The 22,856-nt window shown below is 40.0% G+C and overlaps 2 protein-coding genes across 5 annotated transcripts in view; one reads left to right on the plus strand and one right to left on the minus strand.

The window, feature by feature from the left end:
• Positions 1-8,695, minus strand: part of plxnc1 (plexin C1) — a 35,632-nt gene extending 26,937 nt beyond the window's left edge. For 2 of the 4 annotated variants that reach the window (XM_077499934.1, XM_077499932.1), the window contains exons 1-10: positions 7,760-8,686; positions 7,419-7,478; positions 5,807-7,001; positions 5,599-5,721; positions 3,323-3,454; positions 1,306-1,406; positions 1,133-1,238; positions 898-1,063; positions 723-825; positions 556-631 (exon numbers count right to left, since the gene is read on the minus strand). In XM_077499934.1, the coding sequence (XP_077356060.1) occupies positions 556-631; positions 723-825; positions 898-1,063; positions 1,133-1,238; positions 1,306-1,406; positions 3,323-3,454; positions 5,599-5,721; positions 5,807-6,823 (1,824 nt within the window). In that variant the 5' untranslated portion in view covers positions 6,824-7,001; positions 7,419-7,478; positions 7,760-8,686. Of the gene's footprint in view, positions 1-555; positions 632-722; positions 826-897; positions 1,064-1,132; positions 1,239-1,305; positions 1,407-3,322; positions 3,455-5,598; positions 5,722-5,806; positions 7,002-7,418; positions 7,479-7,759 lie in introns of all 4 variants that reach the window. The other 2 variants (XR_013279023.1, XM_077499933.1) reach the window with 2 other exon arrangements.
• Positions 7,947-22,856, plus strand: part of rerg (RAS-like, estrogen-regulated, growth inhibitor) — a 34,768-nt gene continuing 19,858 nt past the window's right edge. Inside the window, exons 1-2 of the mRNA XM_077499939.1 lie at positions 7,947-8,256; positions 12,799-12,938. Of these exons, the coding sequence (XP_077356065.1) occupies positions 12,878-12,938 (61 nt within the window). The 5' untranslated portion in view covers positions 7,947-8,256; positions 12,799-12,877. The remainder of the gene's footprint in view (positions 8,257-12,798; positions 12,939-22,856) is intronic.

The raw sequence follows: 22,856 nt of genomic DNA on the forward strand, positions 1-22,856 counted from the left end.
TGGGCCTTGCAAAATCAGTCAAAATCCAGTAAAACAGCCGGGAGCGAACGGGACTGCTTCTGTGAAAATGGCTGGGAGTGAATGAGTTAATAAAGGGATACTTAACTCATTGAACCATTTTCAGAAGTAAAAAGTTAATATTTTGTCTATAATTAATGTGGAAACTTCATTATTTTTCAGGTACAATAAAATCCAGACCAAACACAGAAAACAGGTGAGCCATGATTGGTCGTTCGTATCTGAACAAAATATTCACTTTTCACTGCTGAAAATTGGTCAATGAGTCAAGTATCCCTTTAGGCTTTTTCTTTGGCAACGCCTCCGAAGAGTGAGACAATAACCGTAGAAAGAGAAAATGGAACTTATTTGATTTAGCATTTGTGCTAAGTAGCATTAGCGTAGCAACATCACAGCCTACAATGGCTTAGGGCCGTCGTGTCATCATTTTGTCACTTTTTTAATGTCACAAATATTAATTTTTCTTGGAAGCTGTGAGTTTTTTTTCTCAGAATGTTTTTCTTTCAATTTTTGAATGTAGGTGTAATTGTTGTTTACATTCATTGCTCCTGCAGTAGGCCACGAACAGCTGCCGTTGCTCCAGTTGCACCCGAGCTCAAAACATCTGCGGCACCTGGAAAAAATTAAATAAAAACAAGCAACTTGTAGGTTGAGCATGAAATGAATAACGAGTTATTTGTCATCGTTGACATTTTGCGACTCACACAGCAGCCGGAGTTGAGCCCCTGATGTCAGGGCACATCATCAAATTTATTCTTTCCAGTAATCTCATTGACCCCAGTCGGAACTTCACTGTCACACTCATACCTGTACATTTCAAGGAGGTAAATAATATGCACACTGATGTTGTTCCGATGACAACAACGCGAAGGTACTCACCTTTGCTGGTGAGTGTGCCATTTGAGAGGACGCAAGTGCATTGTGGGAAGACGGGGTGAGGGCCGTCCCTGATGCAAAGCTCGCCGGAACTTGCCGAGAACTGGCAGGCAAAGGTGGCGCTCGCGTCCGGATCCACTTTGACGTGCGCGCGGACATCCAAGCTGATCTGAAGGAGGCGAGGGTGGGCGTGTTGACAACGGATGACATTTTGTTACGCACGCTTGATTGCTTGTACCTGACCGTCACGTCGCTTTTTTACAGTGTAGGAAAACCTCTTTTTGTGGTAATCATCAGGAAAGGACAACCAGTCTGAGTTTTGGCATTGGTCCTTGAACGTGCAACTGAGATGGGAAAAAAACATCATCATCATCATCATCATGTTGAGAGGATGAAGAAGTTGTGTCCAACCTCTTTTTGGCGTGACACCACACACAGCTTGGGTCCTGCGCCGACCAGCAATCGTCCAGCGTTTTGTGCGTGTGGCACAAGGACGCGGGCACGCGCTGCACCTGTGGCACAACATTTACAGCACTTGAGTTCAATTTTGTCTGCCATTTTTAAATGTAGTCTCAGTTTTAGTCCAGTTTCAGTCACGCTTGTTAGTTTTGAATCACAGTTAGTCAACCTCATCCCATTTTTATTTAATCCATTTTTAGTCGACTATAAATCAAGCATTTTAGTCTTTATTTTAGTCCAGGAAAACGTCATTTTATTAGTCTAGTTTTAGTCAACAAAAACTGTCAACGTTTTAGTGTAGTTTTAGTCAGGACAATCATTTAACCCCTGTAAAAATATATATTTTTTGTCAGCAGATTATATTGAACCTTTTCGAAAACTATTTCACATCAAATATTCTCTCATCTTTTTGATGAAAAACAACTTGACACACAATTACCATACAGTGGCTACTGTGGCTCCATACTATGAGGTAGCAAGTTAGCCAGCATTAGTTAACACAGTCGCATTAACATTATTGTTGGACCATTATAGCTGTTGGATTAATGTTATTTATTTATTTTTATTTTTTATTTTTTTAAGAGAGAATTTAGAATTGTTCACTCGGAGGTCTTACCGATTCAACATCATCTTATCATCATTTCTCTCTCTCTCTCTCTCTCTCTCTCTCTCTCTCTCTCTCTCTCTCTCTCTCATGTGCGCATGTGCGCAATTGTGTGCGTGCGTGTGTGAATTCGTGTACATTTGTACTCATTAGTTCACCTAAAACCTAATAAAAATCCCATTACCCTTCACCTTAACCGGATACTTCAGAGCACCGCCAGAGTTGTGAAGTTCAGAAGGTCAGGAGACCAGAGGAAAGGTCAAAGGAAAGAAAGATGAATCAAAGTGAAATCCAGCGCCAACTAAACACCATCTACCACCCACATGGCTACAAAACCAGAATCTTACGCCAAGCCCAGAAACCTCTAAACTCCAACAGATTAGGGAGATCTCGAGAGACCAGAGGAAAAACTAAAGAGAAGAAGGAGGGAAAGATAGATGAAGCAGAGTGAGGGGGGGGGGGGGGGCGAATTCTGTTTGAATTTCAGTAGATGCTCGTGTAATGGATCTAGTATGCATAAGAATTAATGTCAAGTTATATATAAGCTACATATTATTATTTTTTTTAACCTTTCACAATGAATCTACTTCCTGCCTGTCGCATTTGTGCTGTGCATGCACATGAAAGTATCACAGACGTGACAGATTAGCAGAGACAAGATTTTTCAAAATCATACCATTTTTGTCTCATTTTTGTTCCTGAACTAAAATGTCCATAGATTTTAGTCCAGTTTTTATTAAGTGAAGGACATTTTCATCTCGTCTTCATTAGTCGATGAAAATGCATACTGATTTAGTCCCACTTATTGTTTATTAACTCATTCACTCCCAGCCATTTTCACTGAAGACCCCACCTCCCCCTCGCTCCTGGCTGTTTTACTTTTTACCAAAAGAAGGATTCGTAAAAAAAAGTATATATTTGAAGCAATTAGCATTACAATATAGCTAATAGCTCGTCAATATTCACATTCCTGGTGAAAACACTGATAAAAAGAGCTTGTTGCAACATGACCCTGGCTGATCTCTTATACTCTACTGCCACCTGCTTTTGCTTTAAGCCACCTATTCATGTCAGAAGCTGCATCAAAGCCTTTTGTATACTCTTGCATGAAAAAGAAAAAAAAAAGTGTAAACACGTTTTTGGGAGGGAAGGACAAAGTATTTAAAAACGTTTATACACGTTTTTGGGTTTGAATGAGTTACTGAGGGTTTTAGTCTAGACTAGTCTAGTCTTAGTCTGGTGGAAAATGTGTGTCGATGAAATTATTTTTGTTTAGCTTTTGTTGACGAAATTAACACTACACAGCACAAAAACAATTCGCCCAATGACCCATTTGACACATTCCAACACTGAGCGGAAACAAACCTGCTTACTGAAGGCCGCGTACACGTGACCACCCACTTGGTCCAGGTGCATACTGGGAAATACTTTGCGGTCATCAGCCGTCCGGTAAAGCAATGTAGGACAAGTGCTGTGATGGTTTCTGTCCACATTTAGCTGAAAACAAGAAAGCACATTCAGGATTTATGACAATTTACCATGACAAGTCTGAGGTTTACAGTTTGCAATTAGTTATATTGTGAAACGAAAATGGCCAAGCATAAATAAAAATCTCTGCCATTTATGATGTTCAGCACGTGTTGTGTGCGGGTTGCATTTCTTGTGGGTGAGGTCACAAGCCACAAGCACGTGATCCACTGATGCATTTGACTTGCCAAGGAGACTTTATGCGGTTCTTCCCGGGTGCCATCAAAGTGTGACAAACCTTCAGTCAAGCGAGCAAAAACGATTTTACACGGGAATTCCTCAAGCCCAATCATACTTCCTCCTTGGAGTCGCTCTTTATGCCCTGCTTCACTTCCTCTCTCGACATGAGGCAAGTGTGCAAAGTGTGACAAGTTTTTGACATGGTCGTTAACGGTTGCAATGTCATCAATATTCATGTGACAGGCTCGCCACAAGTTGTCACTTTGTTTTTTTTTTACATTGCTAAAAGTGAATCAGCTAATCAAGCAATACATGAATAAATGAAAAATCATTTTGCGTCCAAAAAATAATGCGAAAAGTGGCACGGTACACGTGTCAATCAAAGAGCAGTTGGTGTTAGCAATAAACCTTCAAGCAAAAAAAGGTCCAGGAAAAGATCAACTTTTCATGGTGAAGCGGAAGCGCGTGAAATGGCGACAGTTGTGCCAACTCCCATTCAACATGTGGTTGAATGTGATTGGTTCATTCCGAACACAGCCCCACTTAGAACAGGATGTGCAGATTTGTGCAACCACCACATTAACACACTTTTTTTTTTTTTTTACTTCCTCTCTCTATAACAGGGATGTCAAACTTATGTTAGCTCTGCGGCCACATGAAGGAAAATTTATAAAAACAATTGCCTTCATTTATACGCAGATTTTCGTGGACCAGCTCTAAATTACGGAGCTCAACTGTAATCATATTGTTCCGAAAAGTAACACGAATGTAAATGGAACACGGCAACATTGCCGGTATACGTTCCGGACGTGTTAAATCCACCTGTTTTGCATTTATATTGTTCCCAGAATGCATTGCGTGGCGCAGTTTATGATGTTATAGGGATGTTATAGTTAATCCTTGTCATATCTATTTGTGTTACCAGTAATTAAATGTCGTATTTAACACATTTATGTCGGTGCATGATTACAAAAAAATAATAATTAAACAAACCGTAGTTTAAGTTGTGTGTAAAATAATGACATCCAGGACGACGATTCCCCGTACAAGTTGCATTGCTCATCTGAGAACTGATAGTGAAATTACAAAGTTATATGTTTTGATTGTGGCCGGCTGATTAATTAGTCTGACATTACATTTTTTTTTTTTTTTGTACAAAATCATCTCGCGGGCTGGATTAAACCCATATGCGGGCCTGATCCGGCCGTATGTTTGACACCCCTGCTCTATAAGAAGTTTTGCTCAATAGTGTTGTAGGCCTACAGTTTATGGTGGAAAAGTTTTGACTTATGATAAGGGTTATTATAGTTTAGATTTTTATTTTTATTTTATGTAGTTTTTAATTCGTTTATATTTTTATTTTTTTATTTTAGATGTTTTAATTAGTTTTCTGGGTGGTTTTGTTAGTTTTTATTACTTTGTTATTTAATAAATGCTTAGTTTTAGTTACTTTCAGTATTGGTTTATTTTATTTTATTTTTTTAAGTGTATTACTTGTGCACAATATTCAAAAACCACCACGCGAGCGACGTCTCCTGAAGGTGCTTTTCTATTGGCTGCTGCTAGATGACATCACTTCCGTGTGACACATTTTCAATCGTCCTTATTCCGGTTCATATCAATATAAATCTACTTAAAATGACATTTAAAATTGTCCCCAAAGGGTCATGCATTAAATTAATTACCAAAGATGAAAACGAAGGACATTTTTGCTATAATTATAGTTTTAGTTAATTTGTAAACATAAAATGTAGTTTCAGTTCGTTTTCGTTTTTTAAAAAGGATTTTCATTTTGATTTTATTTCGTTAATGAAATTGTTTTTTGAATTTTAGTTTTTTTCTTTCATTTTAGTTAATTAAAAAAGCCTTGCTTATGATTGATCATTTTTTGTTTATATCACAAATCTGGCATGTGTAAATGTACTGACTCACACCTTAATTAGCTGTCCATCTGCTGTCCCAACAAAGAAGTGCATCCAGGCCCCTTGCGTCGTGGCCAGTACAGCCGTCATGGAGGTCTGCCTGAAGAGCACCTTCAGTGGCTGCAGCACCTTGGGCTGACAAACACAGACAGCAGGCAGACACAAATTTGGGCCACATCAAGCCAACTCGTCAGTTGAAGAAAAGAGGTGACGAACTCACCACGGTGTCTTGGTGACTCGATTGTCGGGCACTGTAGAAATCGGGGTCTTGATCGGCCGCTATTGTCAAATCGGGACTGATGTCAAACAGAACCAACTGAGTGCCGCTCGGATCGCCTTCCGCGCTGAACACGCCGACCCACAACGTGGACGAGCGTCCAGGCGAGACCGGCGAGGATGCCACCAGCCTTACGCCTGTCATCCCAGGGATGATCAGAGACACCCCGCGCAGCGATTTCAGCGTGTCGGCTTTCCTCGTACTGGCCTGGAGCCATACGAGGCGAACTCTGTTGCGGCCGGCTTGCGAGGAAAGCACGTTGGCAAACAGATAAATGACGGCGTTGATCTGAAATCCAGCCATGAAGTCCACGTCGCCGCTGCTTCGAAATTGCAGGTTAGTGCCGTCGCCTGAGAAGGAGAAGAGCAGTTCGGGCTTGTTCTCAGTGTTGTGGAGGTACACGACCTCCGTGAAAGAGTCGCAGGTGCTGTGCAAGGTCTTGCCCTTGCGCTGCTGGATGGCGGTCATGATATAAACGTCATGGCCGGCCCTCGGAACGTCCACCAGGAAGGCCACCGACGCGCTGGTGCGCTTGGAGGGCCCCACCAGGATGTGCTCCCTGTGAAGCACCATGGAAATGTTGGCCAAGGACAGCAGCTCACAGTAGCCACACACGTTATCGGTCACACCACAGCTGATGAGGGTCCCGTTCTCCACAAAAGGCAACAGCACGTTGACGCTGAATGTCTCGTTCCACCAATCCCCCGCCACTCTGGTGAAGTGCGCGACGCTGCTCGTTCCCGTGAGGATGCCTTTCTGGTTGACGGCGTGGACCAGACTCAGGCCGCGGCTCAGCTGGTACAGTTTCTCTTCAGTGGCTACGTAAAGGGCATTGGGTGTGGCGACCAAGTGGCGGATGTCCCCGTCCACGACGAAGCTTCCACCTGTTGCCTCCAGGCACTGAACTATTTGTGGCCAGATGAAACAGAAGAGAGGCGTTAACAGTAGTAGTGGCGGCATCCTCTTGCTGCGGTATCAGCCGGCCGCTTTGCATGCCTTTCAGTCTGCCGCTCTGGAGTAGCGCGTAAAAGCGCACGGCGCGCCACCGCAGAGGAGAAGTGTCTCAAGTGGGAGGGGAGCATGTGTGCATGCTGCTGGGCGTCGAACAGTTCCGATTCTTTCCCGGACTGTTGCTGATCTTCAAGACACACAAAAAAAACTCAAATTAAATGTAACCAAGGCATACAAAAAATAGTATGCACTAAATTAAAAACATAGGTATTGCATCGAATGAAGGATATAAGAAACAGAAAATCTGATTTAAGTATAGTAACAAGCAAAAGGAAGATGTCAAAAAAGTAGGTTTAAGCAAAGGAAGGAAGGATGGAAATAGCATATTTGATGGAATGAAGGCAAGAAAGGACGTCAGAAAGAAAAAAGGTGTCTGTTGGGGGAGGCTAGAAAGGAAGGTAGAAAAGCAGGGTTCAACGAAGGCCAGATGGATGACGTAAAAATAAAAGCAACTCAGAGGGAGGGAAATCAGAAAGAGAAAAAACAACAACTGTAACTATAATAACAATGAAAAAATGTTAAAGTTTAAGTAGGCCTAGCTTACCGTTTTGGCCCACCATGATGACCATAAATTTATTCAGCGCACACTCCTGTCCTCTTGTGGCTGAAAACAATATAGCATCAACATGTCATTACAGTATTTGAATTCTACTTTGGGGAAAAGTGCTGAACAAAATCTATCTGACTAATATCCAGATGGGTTAAACATTATTAAGAGTCAGTAGTGTGAGTGTTAGCGGCTCCCTTGAGTTCGACTACTAGCTTCCAAATCACAATCACTATTTACCGCCAGACTATGTGTTTTTATTCTGGTTAAACAGCAAACATTGGACTCGTAAAGTATTGTAATTTCACGAACAGTATGGAAAACACAACTTGACGCACCTGTTTATCACCACTTAACCCCCGCTTCCGGGTTACAGAGAAGGGTCTCGCTGCTATTGGTTTACAATGCTATTGGAGGAAAACTGACCAATCACAATGTAAGACAGACGACTGTCTTTTTTTTTTTTTTTTTTATGGTGGTGGGTTTTCCCCTGTGTTGTCAATAAGTTCCACTAGATGTCGCTGTGCGCACTGTTTTGGTGGCACTGCAGGGGCATGCAGGATCCAGCTCATCACTGTTTGTTGGGAACTCCACGTCTTTATATTTATCGCTGGCCGCGCGGTTGAGGTTCATTCACAGCAGCGAGGGAGCTGCTGCTGTTCATCCTCCCTCCGTCCGTCCATCCTTCCAATCGGGCCGGTCTATCTATCTGTCCGTCCGGTGGTCCGTCGCCAAATCCAGCTGTGCACACCCAGTGTCCACATCTACCTGGCGGGGCACTTCATTCCTCCCCTGCTAATCTCCCCGAAATCATCGCTGGCTGTAGCCGTCATTGGTGAGTCCTCTGCTGGGGCTTTTATGTCAGTCGGGAAGTGCGTCTTGTGTGATAATTATTCCCCTCATCTGGGTGGACTTGCATCTCGCGGTGTCACGCTGTAAGAAATAAGTCTCCATGTGGGTCCATTTCTGCTTTTAAAAAGCACAATTGCACACTACAGCTTACACCACCGGTTGTTGGGCTCCCAAGTTAATTGTAAAAGAGTCGAGTCTAGCAAAGGGTATAATAGCAGTTACAATTGACCGCCTAATTCTCTAATGTACATAACATCTCGTTTCCGTGCTGATCTACATACATGTGCAGCTCTAACTTGTTTCCTCCTCCTCTTCTGCTTTTTGGGTCGCAGCACATAATTGGCATTCACAAGCGCCCCTGGCTGTTGCGTAATAGTCCACATCTCAGTGGACTTTGGGGGTCACCCTGCGCACCTCTTGCCAAATGTGCTTTGGCCTTGCTTGTCATACTGATGACGCGTTCGATAGCAATGTTGTTGCACGGACTCGAAGTCATCTCCGGGAGGAAATGAAGGCTTGATAAGTTAACGAGCTCTTATTGGGACCTCGACGCTGATGCGTGCACTATAATAGAATAGACCCAAGGAATGTAATTACAATAACATTGATGTGATACTTCTACCCTCAGTCCACATTTTCAAATTGTTCAATGTTGATAGCCATTCTCAAGCTTGGGAGTGTATTATTTTCAGTGCACATTTGCTGTCACTACATAAGTCCCATGCGTGTATATTTTGATGACAGGCTTGTGGTCGGCTGTCTTTCTATAGCCTGCACTGCTGCAGCAGGTCTCCTCCCATGGTTTGGAAGTTTGCACTCTGTAATCTCCTCCAACCTCAGCAGCACCACCCCGGTTCGTTTCTCAGGGGCAGGAAAGGCACACAAAGACAAAACGGGCACCTATAGCTGGATGGAGGGGAAAAAACAAAAAAACAAAAAACATAAAGCTCAATTTGACAGGACAATTAGAGAGGCCCAGAAAGGAAGAGGTCCACCCAAAGGGTAAAAGAAGCACACTAATTGAAGACTCCTATCGTTTTGGTAACCTTACCTTTAATCAGGGACAGACTGATTATCGGCAAGGCCGATTATTGGTGCCGATATTTGGCACTTTGACAAATATCGGCATCAGCCATTTTTTGAATCTGAAGGCCGATAAAGCTGATATCTCACTGAGTAGTGAATACTTGCCAAAGTTGTGAATTTGGTGTTTTCGTCAGGAATTGTAAGATGTTCACAGTCACTTTTTATTTGTCGTAAACACATTTATAACATATTCAGACAATTTTTCACTGCAAAGATCTTTTGAAACGTTACAGAACCCTAACAAAACCCCCAAATGAGCTACATTCGCTTGCATTTGTCACTCAGTGAGATGCAGGGAACTTTTCATTTATGGATCTATTTAAATTGCCACTTTATGAAAAATAGTAACTCCCTACATTTTATCTAAAAAAATAAATACAATAAATCAAGAAATTATGTTGAAATTTTAGAAAACTTTATTTACAGTAGAAATCTTTAGGGATCTATTTACTTGCTTTTTAATTTTTGTTTTCTAATTTTGCTTAAGACATGCTAATTAATGATCCTGGAAGCTCTGCAATTTATGTTATATATATATATATATATATATATATATATATATATATATATATATATATATATATATATATATATATAAACAAATATGTCCATATAGTTTAAAAGGAAACTTTTTTTTTTTCTATTGTACTGCAAATGAAGATCGGCTTGAAATATCGGTTATCTGTATCGGTATCGGCCTTGGAAAAAACGTATTGGTCTATCACTACCTCCAATCTCGTTAAAATCAATTTAGCAATTAGTCATGAAGTGACCATGTAGATTTGGGAGTCTCACAATTAAATCCTGGTGTAGTTTTGTGTAATTAAAGTTTTACTTATATTAGAGATGATATGGGTGTGCACAAACGTTTGATGTCATCGAACATTTGAGATGAGTTCTTATCACGTTATTGTTCTCTCGTCTTGTTTACTAGAAGCAGACTGTCCATTGTATGCTAATGAAAGACAGTTATTGCAGTTTATCATTCCATTCTTTGCCTGGCAGTGAGTGAACAGATTGAGCCGACTGTTGATTTTATGAGCTGCTTGAGAGAAACATGTGGGCAGACAAAACAGCCAAGGACAACCATTTGATTTGTCACTTTAAGAGGACTCTCAATCAACTTCTTATGGAAACATTTGGTGACTCTTTTGAGCTAAAATAATATTTTGCTAGGCTTCATAAATCGTGAAGTCTGCATGTCATTGTCAACAGTGCAGTGCTTTTTAATTTTTTTTTAATAACAACATGCACTTTTGTCTTCACTCCAACACGTCTCTCTGCAGTTTTTTTTTTTTCTTAAATTAGTACGTGGCGAACTTGACTTCCAGTGGGGACGGCATCTTGTAAGTACAGATGCAGGAAATGGCAAAACACGGGAATGACCATGTTGGCAGGGAGACTCGCTCAGCGGTGTTTCCCCTTCGCTGCTGCTGTTGCTTCTGCGTGGGAGTTGTTCTCTCTCACTGCAGTAAAATGCACGTCGTACAATAAGACAGCTTGTTAAAAACGTTTAAAAGCATCAGCCAGCCTTAAAGTTCACTAAAAAAAAGTTCTTAGACGATTCCCTTATTTTATATATATCTTATTGATATGAAACGGGTGGCACGTGACACGTTGAGGCCAATTTTATATTGGCGGGAAGTTCATCAGACTGCAGAAAATCTACGAGCAGCCGTCGAAGCGGCTGCCAAAAATGTTGCAAGCATTTAGACGGACGGGGGGGTAGGTGTCTCATTTCACGTCCGCATTCACGCACACTTGCACCTATGCTTTCATGAAGCCACAAGGGATAAACATAGCCCATTTATTGAAAAGCACATACTTTGTTCAACTAATGCAAGTCAAGAAGTGTGCACTGGGGCCGGTCCAACATGACCACATGTCTCTTAACACTCGCCACTTAGATGTATAATAATGGTAATCTGTCTTTAACAGCTCAAGGATGTCAGCTCGACCCCCACAGAGAGAAAGAGGAGCACATGGCCGCCATGTATGGGCATGTGTGTGCCAGCATAATAGGGAAATGATTACATAAGCTCCCCTGAGAGTGTGCGTATATGTCGCGAGTCCCTTGGAGGTTTGCCCCTCCCTTACTTCTGCCAGCAAGATGTTTAGCAACACACTTTTGGCTTCCAAAGAGGGTAGGAGTGTGACGATATAATCAACATTGCGATAAATCGTGGTACTTTGTCTCTCGATAGATAATCGATATGCCTACGCAAGTATCACAATATTTGTACTTAATATACAGCCATTTACAACAGCTCCATTGTTCATGACTTATTGAGCAATTACTTGGCAGGCCACTAGTGGGAGTGCCTCATAAGAGTGGTGGGGAAATGGACGCAAGTCTTCAGGCAAAGAAGACTCACTTTTACTTGTGGAAGACATTTATCTGTCCAGATACTGAGTTTTGCATATGTTTCTATGAAAAATGTGTATTCCATCCATCCATCCATTTTCTGAACCGCATATTCCTCACAAGGGTCGCGGGGGGTGCTGGAGCCTATCTCAGCTGGCTTTGGGCAGCAGGCGGGGTACACACTGAACTGGTTGCCAGCCAATCACAGGAATTTTTTTTATTATATCTTCAATTTTAACATTTTAAAACGATCAAAAATTAAGATTGATTTAATTGGATTTAATATTTAAGTAATTTTATTTACTTTTGCAATGCTACACAAAAATTGTCACAGTTTATAAAATGAAACAATTGACTATATATCTGACTGACATGTTGCATGACAATAGTGTTTAAGAAAGACGAGACCCAGAAAGTGGTATCTGTTAAGAAGACATTTGTATTTGTTTAAAAAAAAAAAAATGAAAGTACTCACTGTGAAGACGAAACCAGTTTTAATATTGTGTTTCAGTGATGGTACAAACCCCCACCCCCCTATTTTCTCATGATAAAAAAAACATCAGTTTATGTCTTTAGTAGTTTTATCATAGATTATTGTGGATTTATTACCTGACCAATATACTGATAATCCCGGTATCGGGATATCGTGAGATTATCGTTATCATGAACCTTGTATTGCATATCATCTCGTATCGTGAGGTATCCAGAGGTTCCCACCCCTAAAATAGGGAATCATTAATAGGAAAGCCCACTCATCAAACACCTGGTGCTAAATCATGGCAGATGACATGCGACAAACATTAAAGGTGCATGATGCAGATCAAAAAGGTAACAACGTTTTTTTTTTTGTTTTTTTTTTCTACATTATGCATCTTCCAACTAATGCCCAGATGAGTACAAAGAGCCCCAACTTTTTGACTCGGACAACATTTATCAGCTTGTATCTTCCCTTTTGTGTGGAGTGAACACTCCACAGCTTCTTGGTGGGGGTGTTTTCTTTTCTTTTCGGCTTGGGTAAACATTGATTTTCTTTAAAGTGCACGAACAAATGGCTTTTTGCGCTTTTCATCGCAGGCACCATTTTCTCCCGTATGGATCACGAAATGGCCAGTTGACTTGAGAGCTTGCTGATCGGCTCGCTGAGCTTTCCATCATGGCCAAAAGCCCGGATGTGAAACTCGCCATCTTAGGCCGAGCAGGTGTGGGCAAATCAGGTAGGAGGGAATCTTTTATATCGATGACAATCGTGTTTTTTTTTCCATTTAGCATCACCTCGTATGGCTCATGCAAAGAGTGATGTTAAATTTAACATCAAGTAGAAGCTGCCCCCGACTGAGTTGGCTCACTTTTACTCATTTGCATGCAAAACCTATAAACTGGACACTATTTACATGTTTTAGAATGTTTATCTGTCAGATTTGTCTCTGTGTGCCTCATCCCAACCTTTGCAAATATGTCATTTTTATAGCTAACATAAATTCTGCCTCGCTTTGTTTGCAAAGTCACATTTTGTTTTTTCCTTTGTGTTTCGGCATAAATTATCTCCACTTAGTGTCCTTGGAAACAAACAGGGTCTTTGTCATTCTCAGACGCTCTTGTAAAAACATTTCAAAATGAGCTTTTTGAAAACATTCTCCTTTGTTTAAAAAAAAAAAAAAAAAAAAAAAAAGCAATAAAACTTTGTAACTGGCTAAACAAATGAAAGTCCTTCAACTCAGCAGAGTCTAGCAGTAAAACATGACAATGGAGTTGGAGCATCATTGACCTTGAAATGTTCCCTGGAACTTCTAAGCCCCTTTATAAGGCTCACCAACATCTTAATTCTCCCAAATCATCATTATACTCAATTATTGTTTTTTATGCCTGCAGCCACAGACGGGAGTCAGTTTTGTCATCATCATCCATTTGAATAAAATTGGCAGTGTTGCATACAATCACTTTTACTTCTAATTCTTCCACTCTGGGTGATGATGAGAGGATCATTTATGATGTCACAGGATTACTTCCATTACACAGGAGCAGAAATATTAAATAAATCTTAAAACTAGCGACCAGTTAACTGAATTTGACATTGCAATGCAGTTGAATGCAATTTTGAAATTGCAAAGGCCAAAATTTTGGAGTTGGGGGGCAGCTTAATTTTGTTAGGCTGTTATACATGGAGTTAGAATCATGCCCAAAAAAAAAAAAAAAAAGAACTACTACGCTGTGATTGGTCAACTGCTGGTAACATGACATATGGACACCTTGTTACCATGCTGCTGCGATTACGTAATGTATTGCAATAGGCGTTTGTGTGCGTAGATCAGGTTTTGTGTATGTAGATCACGTTTTGTTTACGTAGATGACGTTTTTTGTGTTTACGGGGTTTTGGCATGATTCTAACTCCATAATTATAGGCTTTATTATTATTATTATTATTATTTTACATATATGTATTATTTTTTTCAATTATATAGTGTCCAGGTAAAAGTTGAGAGCTTCAGAGGGGCAGTCCCATGCGTTTCCATTTCATTGTTTCCTGAAACATGAAAAGTTGAATTTGTTTACGTGATTGTTATAATTCTGATTTAGGACGTGCTGACGTCTGTTTATGCCACACGTTTGTTAGAATTCTGTCAAGTTGTTGTTGTAGCGAACACTTAAAAGGCTACAAGTCAAACTGTTCAGTAGGGATGTAACGATATCCAAACATTACGATATGATATCACGATATGAGGGGCACGATATAATTATCACGATATTGTGGGGAGGTTGGCGATATATAAAAAAAGGTAACAATATTGTAAAAAACAAACAAACAAAAAAAAAGAGCTCATACTAAAAAACACATTGTGCTTTTGTACATGACAGCAATGTACATAAACATCTATAATCTCTAATAACACTTCATATTGAGGCACTTACTTGCTAATGCATGAACACAATGAGTTCCTCCAAATATCGACTCGCTTCTCAAGCATATTACATTTATTTGACCATTAGCGTGGATTTTAAACAGGGAAGAGCCAAAACATGCCTTGTGAAAATTAATCTGCACTAAAAAAAACTAGCCAGCAGAGGGTGCTAGAACTGCACAAATGGAAATCAACCTGACTTTTTTTTTTTTTTTTTTTTTTTTTTAAACAGATGTGCTGCATTTAATATAGCAACATGATGACAGTGATATATTGTGGTAGTTTTAATAATATTGCGATATCACAATATTGCCGTTATCGTTACATCCCTACTGTTCAGTAAGTTCAGAATTCAAATTGAAGTAGATGAACTGTCACAAAAACATTTAGAATAATAAATCAGTCCAGGGTGTACGGTACGCTGCCTTCCCATCAAACGTCGGATGGGTGTGCTCACGTCTGGCCCACACTTTCACGACCCTTTATGAGGACAAACGCTGTAGAAAATAGATGGAGGCAGTGAAGCTCTATTTACACGTGTGGCGACTTGAAACCAAAAAAATAAATAAATAAAAAAAATAAAAAAATAAAAAAATCTATGTATGTTATTGCAGGAAAAAAATGTGACCATAACTGTACTTGCCGGCGGCACGGTGGACGAGTGGTTAGCACATCCGCCTCCCAGTTCTGAGGACTCCGGTTCGAGTCCAGGCTCCGGCCTTCCTGGGTGGAGTTTGCATGTTCTCCCCGTGCCCGCGTGGGTCTTCTCCGGGTACTCCGGTCTCCTCCCACATTCCAAAGACATGCATGGTAGGTTAATTGGGCGCTCCGAATTGTCCCTAGGTGTGCTTGTGAGTGTGGATGGTTGTTCGTCTCTGTGTGCCCTGCGATTGGCTGGCAACCAGTCCAGGGTGTGTCCCCCGCCTACTGCCCAAAGCCAGCTGAGATAGGCGCCAGCACCCCCCGCGACCCTTGTGAGGAATAAGCGGTCAAGAAAATGAAATGAAAAACTGTACTTGCCGATTAACTATTTTACTGCCGTATGTTATCAAAAAAAACAAAAAACAAAAAAAAAACCCGGTGCCAGACGATTTCGAGCATTTTAACTCATCTTTCAAAGCAAACAGAATATTGTGTGCTTTTACTACATATACAACGTGGGTACCAAATAAAGATCAAATTCCATTCTTTTATGAGAAGAAAAAAGTATGTTTCTACCTTATTCCGTTCTTTAGTAGTCACCACTTGAAAATAGGTAATTTGAGTGACACTGAGCGAAAATTGAAAAGACAAGGAGAAAACAAGCTTTTTGTGAAAAGATACATTTTCTCCACAACAGTGACTTTGCCACTAATATTTTTTTCTTTAGTGATGCTAAAACGCTCTATTTCATCAGATTCCTTCATGTTTCATTGTAATTTCATACACTGGCAGCCCAATAAAAAGAGAGCTCTCATCTGCTGGCCATAGTTAGTGGGTGTTTTTGATTCCACAACCCACTGACCAGGCAGCGCTGCACTTAGACGTTACACTTCACATTGATTAAAAAAAACAAAAAAGAAAAACATAGTTGATGTCATTTAACGTTTATGGCGGCATACATCGTGATTTTACTAATCGTTATTAAACGTTTTTGGTGGTCAAAGAGTTAACATCAGCTAACGTTTCATAGAGTACGTCACTGAGGGGAAAATGTTCAGGCCTTACACTGGTGTTTGCCATATTGAACGCAAATAAAAGCCACTGATTGCTTTGCTACAGTGAATCCATCAAGCTTATCTGTATTGTACATCCATGATCTCATCTTTTCTCTGTTTGACGCGTGCGTCATCGTCCACATGCCTCTTCTCTTGTTGCTCTTTCAAAAAGGATAGTAGGCACACACGCACACGTACACGCAGAAGGATTGCGTTGACGCCAGTCACGTCTGAAGCGCCACGTAGCGCCGCCGTTGTTGGGCAACAATGAGCGGCTCTCGAGCCCCTTTTAGTGGCAACCCACAGATGCTAATGAAGCGACGCTATCTGTAAATGTGCACACGGGCTGTGAAAGACCCTCCCACCACCTTTTTGGTGAAAAAAAAATCAATATCTATTTGAATGTTGCACTCATCATTCTTACTGGAAAAAAAATTGTGACATGGTGAAGTTTAACGTCATGATTTTGCTCCTTTGACACTTGAAACATCCACTGAGTGATATCTACAAATCTTAAAAGTTATCAAGCCAATTTTAAGCAAGAAGACTCACTTAATTTGGCAAGTGATAGCAGGCTGATATGTTGCATGAGTGCAGGGTAGGCCAAATTGATGCTCATGCTCAGGAAATGTACAATGAGATCAAGTATTGATTGTGTACAAAAATAGACGACGCTGCTGTTGATCTTGACGCCACTCAACTGCAGCCCGCTGACGGGTTTTGTTGGGGCGTTGAAGGGTCTGTGATGTTTGTGTGTCGTGGACCCCCGTGGAGCCGCCAACCACTAATCGGGAGCAGAGTGGGTCAACTCAAGTGTGACTCCTCTGACAATTTGCAGCTGCTTAGCCGGTGCACATAAACATTGTCCAATTATTCGCCACTTGACACACATGCACATGTCATATGCTCACATAGGCAGAGCTTAATGGTGTCCTTTCTAACATTTGATTGTACACTTTATTATATAATTTCATTTCGTAGTGGCGGAGCAACACTGCACACTAATAAGAATTGCTGAAGCTCATGTCAAAGCCATTAATTAAGTCGCAATTATACAAATTGCCGATTATAAACAAAAACACAATGCAAGCACACTGAACTATTCAACATACATCAACTCAGTTCAGTTCAGAATCAATAACTATCTTACTGACATGACACAAATATGAAAACATGTAAATATAAATAAACGACATCATTATACCAGAGATGCTGTTCACTGTGGACGTGTTCTGCCAGTCCGAGTTGGCCGTAACGAGTTTTTCTCTGACCGACCACTCGCAAATGCTGACATCATCAAAAGGGCAGTATGAATTCTGAAGGGCCTGTGCAGATCACATTGATGTAGCAGCACATCATGGCTGATATTATATTATATTATTATATTATAAAAATCGAACATCCACTTTCATATACAGTGCACCCAAAGAAATGCTATGCTATGGAATAGACTGCTAAAAGAAAGAAAGAAAGAAAGAGAAAAAGAGAGAAAGAGAGAGAAAGAAAGAAAAAAGAAAGAGAGAGAAAGAAAGAAAAAGAAAGAGAAAGAAAGAAAAAGCAAGAAAGTAAGAAAGAACGAAAAAGAAAAAAGAACGAGAGAGAAAGAAAGAAGAGAACGAGAGAAAGAGAAAGAAAAGCAAGAAAAAAGAAAGAGAGGAAGAAAGAAAAATAAAGAAAAAGAAAAAAGGGAGAAAGAGAGAAAGAGAAAAAGAGGGAGAGAGAGAAAAAGAAAGAAAGAAAAAGAGAGCGAAAGAGAGAGAAAGAAAGAAAGAAAGAAAGAAAGAAAGAAAGAAAGAAAGAAAGAAAGAAAGAAAGAAAGAAAGAAAGAAAGAAAGAAAGAATGAAAGAAAGAAAGAAAGAAAGAAAAAGAAAGAAAGGGAGAAAGAATGAAAAAAGCAAGAAAGCGAAAGGGAGGGAAAAGGAGATAAAGAAAGAAAGAAAGAAAGAAAGAAAGAAAGAAAGAAAGAAAAAGAAAGAAAAAGAAAGAAAAAGAAAGAAAAATAAAAACAAAAGAACAAAAGAAAGAGGATAAAAGAAAGAAAGAAAGAGGATGAAAGAAAGAGAGGATGAAAGAAAGAAAGAAAGAAAGAAAGAAAGAAACAGAAAGAAAAAGAAAAAGAAAGAAAAAGAAAGAAAAAGAAAGAAAAAGAAAGAAAAAGAAAGAAAAAGAAAGAAAAATAAAAACGAAAGAACAAAAGAAAGAGGATAAAAGAAAGAAAGAAAGAGGATGAAAGAAAGAAAGAGAGGACAAAAGAAAGAAAGAAAGAAAGAAAGAAAGAAAGAAAGAAAGAAAGAACGAAAAAGAAACAGGAAAAGAAAAAAGAAAGAAAGAAAGAAAGAAAGAAAGAAAGAAAGAAAGAAAGAAAGAAAGAAAGAAAGAAAGAAAAAGAAAGAAACAGAAAGAAAAATAAAAAAGAAAGGACAAAAGAAAGAGGATAAAAGAAAGAAAGAAAGAAAAACAGAAAGAAAGAGGATGAAAGAGAGGAAGAAAGAAAGAAAGAAAGAAAGAAAGAAACAGAAAGAAAAAGAAAGAAAAATAAAAAAGAAAGGACAAAAGAAAGAGGATAAAAGAAAGAAAAACAAAGAAAGAAAGAGGATGAAAGAAAGAAAGAGAGGACGAAAGAAAGAAGGAAAGAAAGAAAGAAAGAAAGAGAAAGAAAGAAAGAAAGAAAATGAAAGAAAGAAAAAGAAAAGAGGAAAAAAGAAAGATAGAAAGAGGATGAAAGAGAAAGAAAGAAAGAAAGAAAGAAAGAAAGAAAGAAAGAAAGAAAGAAAGAAAGAAAGAAAGAAAGAAGGTTTGGATTGAAACACGCATGAAGCTGGATGGCAAAGGTTGTGTCTGCAAACTTGTTGGTGTTTTCTGAGCAGCCAAGTTGGATTGGAGCTGATCACGCCACGAAGGAATCTTGGCGTTCTGGCCAAAAAGCTCTTAAAACGCACTCGACGCTAAAGGCAACATTTGCCTGATGTGTATGCGTACTGAAGATTGATTGCCACAAAAGCCAAAGCTTACGTTTACGTTGCAATCTGAGCCATCTGCTTGGACCGGCTCAACAGTTCACCAAACTCACACCAAACTCACAAAAACATTTTTGTTCCTTCGTTCCAAGATACAACCGTGATTTGCGTCAGTCCTGACTGAATCAAGTACGATATCAAGCCATCATATTACCAATAAAGGATAAGATATCCTCACCTGACGTAATCTCCGTCTGCTGTGAAAACGGCGCTGTTTTTTAATAAAAGCAATTTTAACAAACACATTTCCTAGCGTCAGCGTGCGAACGAGTGTGCCAGGCTTGTGAAACATCTCATTTAACGCTCCCCCCAAAATCCCTTTTTTTGCATGTCTGAAGGCCAGACGGCAGACAAAAACAAAAAGCAGAGCGCCAAACCTTTGCAAATCTTGCTGATGACCACCTCCAGGCCCGTCTGGTGGCGGGTCTGCCTCATGTACAAGTCTGCACATAGGGACGTAAACATCACAGTCATCCAAGGGGCACACCAAACTGCAGGAAAAAAAGATGGACACACAAGAGGGCACTTGAAACCAAACATGATTTTTTTTTTAAATCTTCTTGTAGAAATTTATGGCACAAAAATGCAATACACCAGATGATTATACACATATATAGAGTGGGATTAACAGGTGTTAGTTACCCACTATTGCTGTACATTTGTGTTAATTTTCTTCTAAATTTAGTCGCAGTTTTAGTCACGTTTGTTCGTTTTATGTCCTAGTCAACCACATCCCATTTTTATTTAGTCCATTTTAGTCAACTATAGATCTTGCATTTTAGTCTTTATTTTAGTCCAAGAAAATTATTTTATTCGTCTAGTTTTAGTCAACAAAAACTGTCTAGTCTAGTTTTAGTCAGGACAACCATTTTACCCCTGTTTATTTTCTTTGTCAGCAGATTATATTGAACCTTTTTGGATCTAAAACTATTTCACATCGAATCTTCTCATCTTTTTGATGAAAAAACAACTTGACACACAATTACAGTCTATGGCTACTATGGCCCCATGCTATGAGTTAAATTAGCCAGCATTAGTTAGCAGCCAGATTAACATTATTGTTGGATCATTATAATTATAGCCGTTGGATTAATGTTAGAACTATAATTTGCTTTAAAAAAATGTTTAACTTCCTGTCTGTCCCATGTCTTTGTGCATGTTGTACTAGCTAGCTGCAGATTTGAAAGGGGGTGTGTCACCGAGTGTCACATGACGGTGTCACCGCGACAGATTAGCAAAGACAAGATTTTACTAAATCATATAATTTTCGTCTCGTTTTTGTTCATGAACTGAAATGTCCATAAACTTTAGTCCAGTTTTTATTAAGCGAAGTACATTTTCATCTTGTCTTCATTAGTCGACGGAAATGCATACTGATTTAGTCACAGTTATTGTTTATCAATAAGGGTTTTAGTCTAGTCTAGTTTTAGTCCGGTGAAAAATGTGTGTTAAATTATTTTGTTTCCATTCGTCCACACGCCGGCGCCGTTTCGGAGCTTGGAACCAATTACTTTTGGAACCGGTCTCCAGAGTGGAAAGATTTCAAAACGCGACTCGCGTACGTTCCAATGTGAACACCATATGCGGGATACTCCTCTCGTGATGACGTCACCGTCAGTCTGTCAACAACAATGGCGCATAGCCGCGTCGTCGTCGTCATTTTGGGCAACCTCCGTAGCTTGTTTGTTTTTACAGCAAAATGTTTTGTGTGATGTTGTACTTGAAGTACCCGCCGTCATTGTCACTTCTCCTGTTATCCATCTCACTGATCTGTCTTACTGGGTAGCCCCAAAAAACCACCCGTGCGAGCCACTGAAGCGGCAGGGCAGCCATCTTACTCCTCCCATCTCATGAGACTCCCTTTTCTTTTATCGCTCAGTTGCTATACCCCTGTTGTTTCCTCTCAGTACTGTTTCATATGTTCTCTAATTTATATCTAATAGGATCGTATGCTGAGAAACGTTCCTTGGGAGAAGTAATATGGCGGCCCCGCGGTTTCAAAAGTATCGTCCTATCAGCTATTCAGATCAGTGGTTCGTCTTCTTTGCTGATACTTCTATGCTTTCCGTTAACTCCCTGTGGCAGCGCTACAGCGCCACCCCAGACTTGGCATATATATTACAGCCGTTAAACGTCCTCAGCGTCTCCTTTCGGACACTTGCATGTCTTGAAACGTTTTGCCTGTGCAAGCATTGTCTTGTTGCCTTCATAAAAACATTCTTGTCAAGGATGACGCATGCAAGGCAGAGTGCGGGCAGCATGTCAGGGGTCTTATCGGCGATCTGGATGCTTTTACTTTCTAATATAAGAAATTTGGAAACAATCCCGAGTAGCTTTCAGAGTGATTGAACGCGCGTCTGCCGCCTTAGAATGTTAAGTGGTTTTTACGTTGTTGCGTAAGACCTTCCTGAACTTGAAAGAAAAGATGTCAGCTTGCAAGGCCAAAGCTTTTGCACACCATGAATTGAGTGATTTTCAAAACCAACATGACGAGAGGTAGCGTTTCGTCACATAATAAAACACGAAAAAAAAAGCCTCTGAAGATAATTTGACCGCGCCGCCAAAGCCTGAAATGGGTTGCCATGGAAACTTTTGTATTGCATATTTGCATTGTATCCACTGGATAACAAGAATGGTTTATGGAACATCTGTGCACAGTCACGCAAACCAAAAACTGTTGTAAATCTCAAATTCTTACCAATGTACGGAGCCCCTAAAGTGACATGGGAGAAAAAAATAAAAATTAAATGTTTCTCGTCCGGACAAGAATGTGCTCAACTTTTTTTTTTTTTTTTATTCCTTGCTTTGCTTTTAACCTTTATTAAGAGCCCTCAAAAATGACTCCCAAAAAGAATCCTGCAGGTAGCTTGCATTCTGTTCTTGCATTTCGTATCATGATGAAGTCACCAGTGGGTGGGCTTCTTGAGTGGAGTTATTTTTAGCACAAACCTCTGACTGTCCTCAACCTTGGCGTATTGTGTGCCTGCCACGCACACGGTGTAATGATGACGTCGGCCCGTTTCCGGCCGTGATGCGACTGACATGACACGGCGCCGCGCTCTGGTGGGGCTTTTAAAAAGGCCCAAATTGATCTCCTGACTGAATTGTGTCTTGGAGGTACAACACATATGAAAAGTAGGGATGTTCAATACCGCGTTTTAACTCAACTCCTGAGTAGTCACCGGTACTGGTACTTTTGACACATGAAATCCTCCCCCCAAAAATTTGATTCAATTAGAAATAATTTTAAAGAAATACATCTATATCCCAATATAGCATTTCCCCCCCAAAATTACACTAAATTTTCTAATTTCCTGGTCATAAAACAGCCATCCTGAAATAAAACCATGATTGCTACTAGTAGAGTCTTTATATTGCTATTTTTCGGCATTTTATTTTATTTTTTAAATTGATTTTGAATGACCTTCAACTCGAGACGTGCAAAGTTATTGATTTGGAATGGACCATTTCTAAAGACTTTAAAGGTTATTGATGAAACAAAAACCCCATTGAATTTGAA

The sequence above is a fragment of the Festucalex cinctus genome, chromosome 16 (assembly GCF_051991245.1).
Source record: "Festucalex cinctus isolate MCC-2025b chromosome 16, RoL_Fcin_1.0, whole genome shotgun sequence".
Classification (NCBI taxonomy): domain Eukaryota; kingdom Metazoa; phylum Chordata; class Actinopteri; order Syngnathiformes; family Syngnathidae; genus Festucalex; species Festucalex cinctus.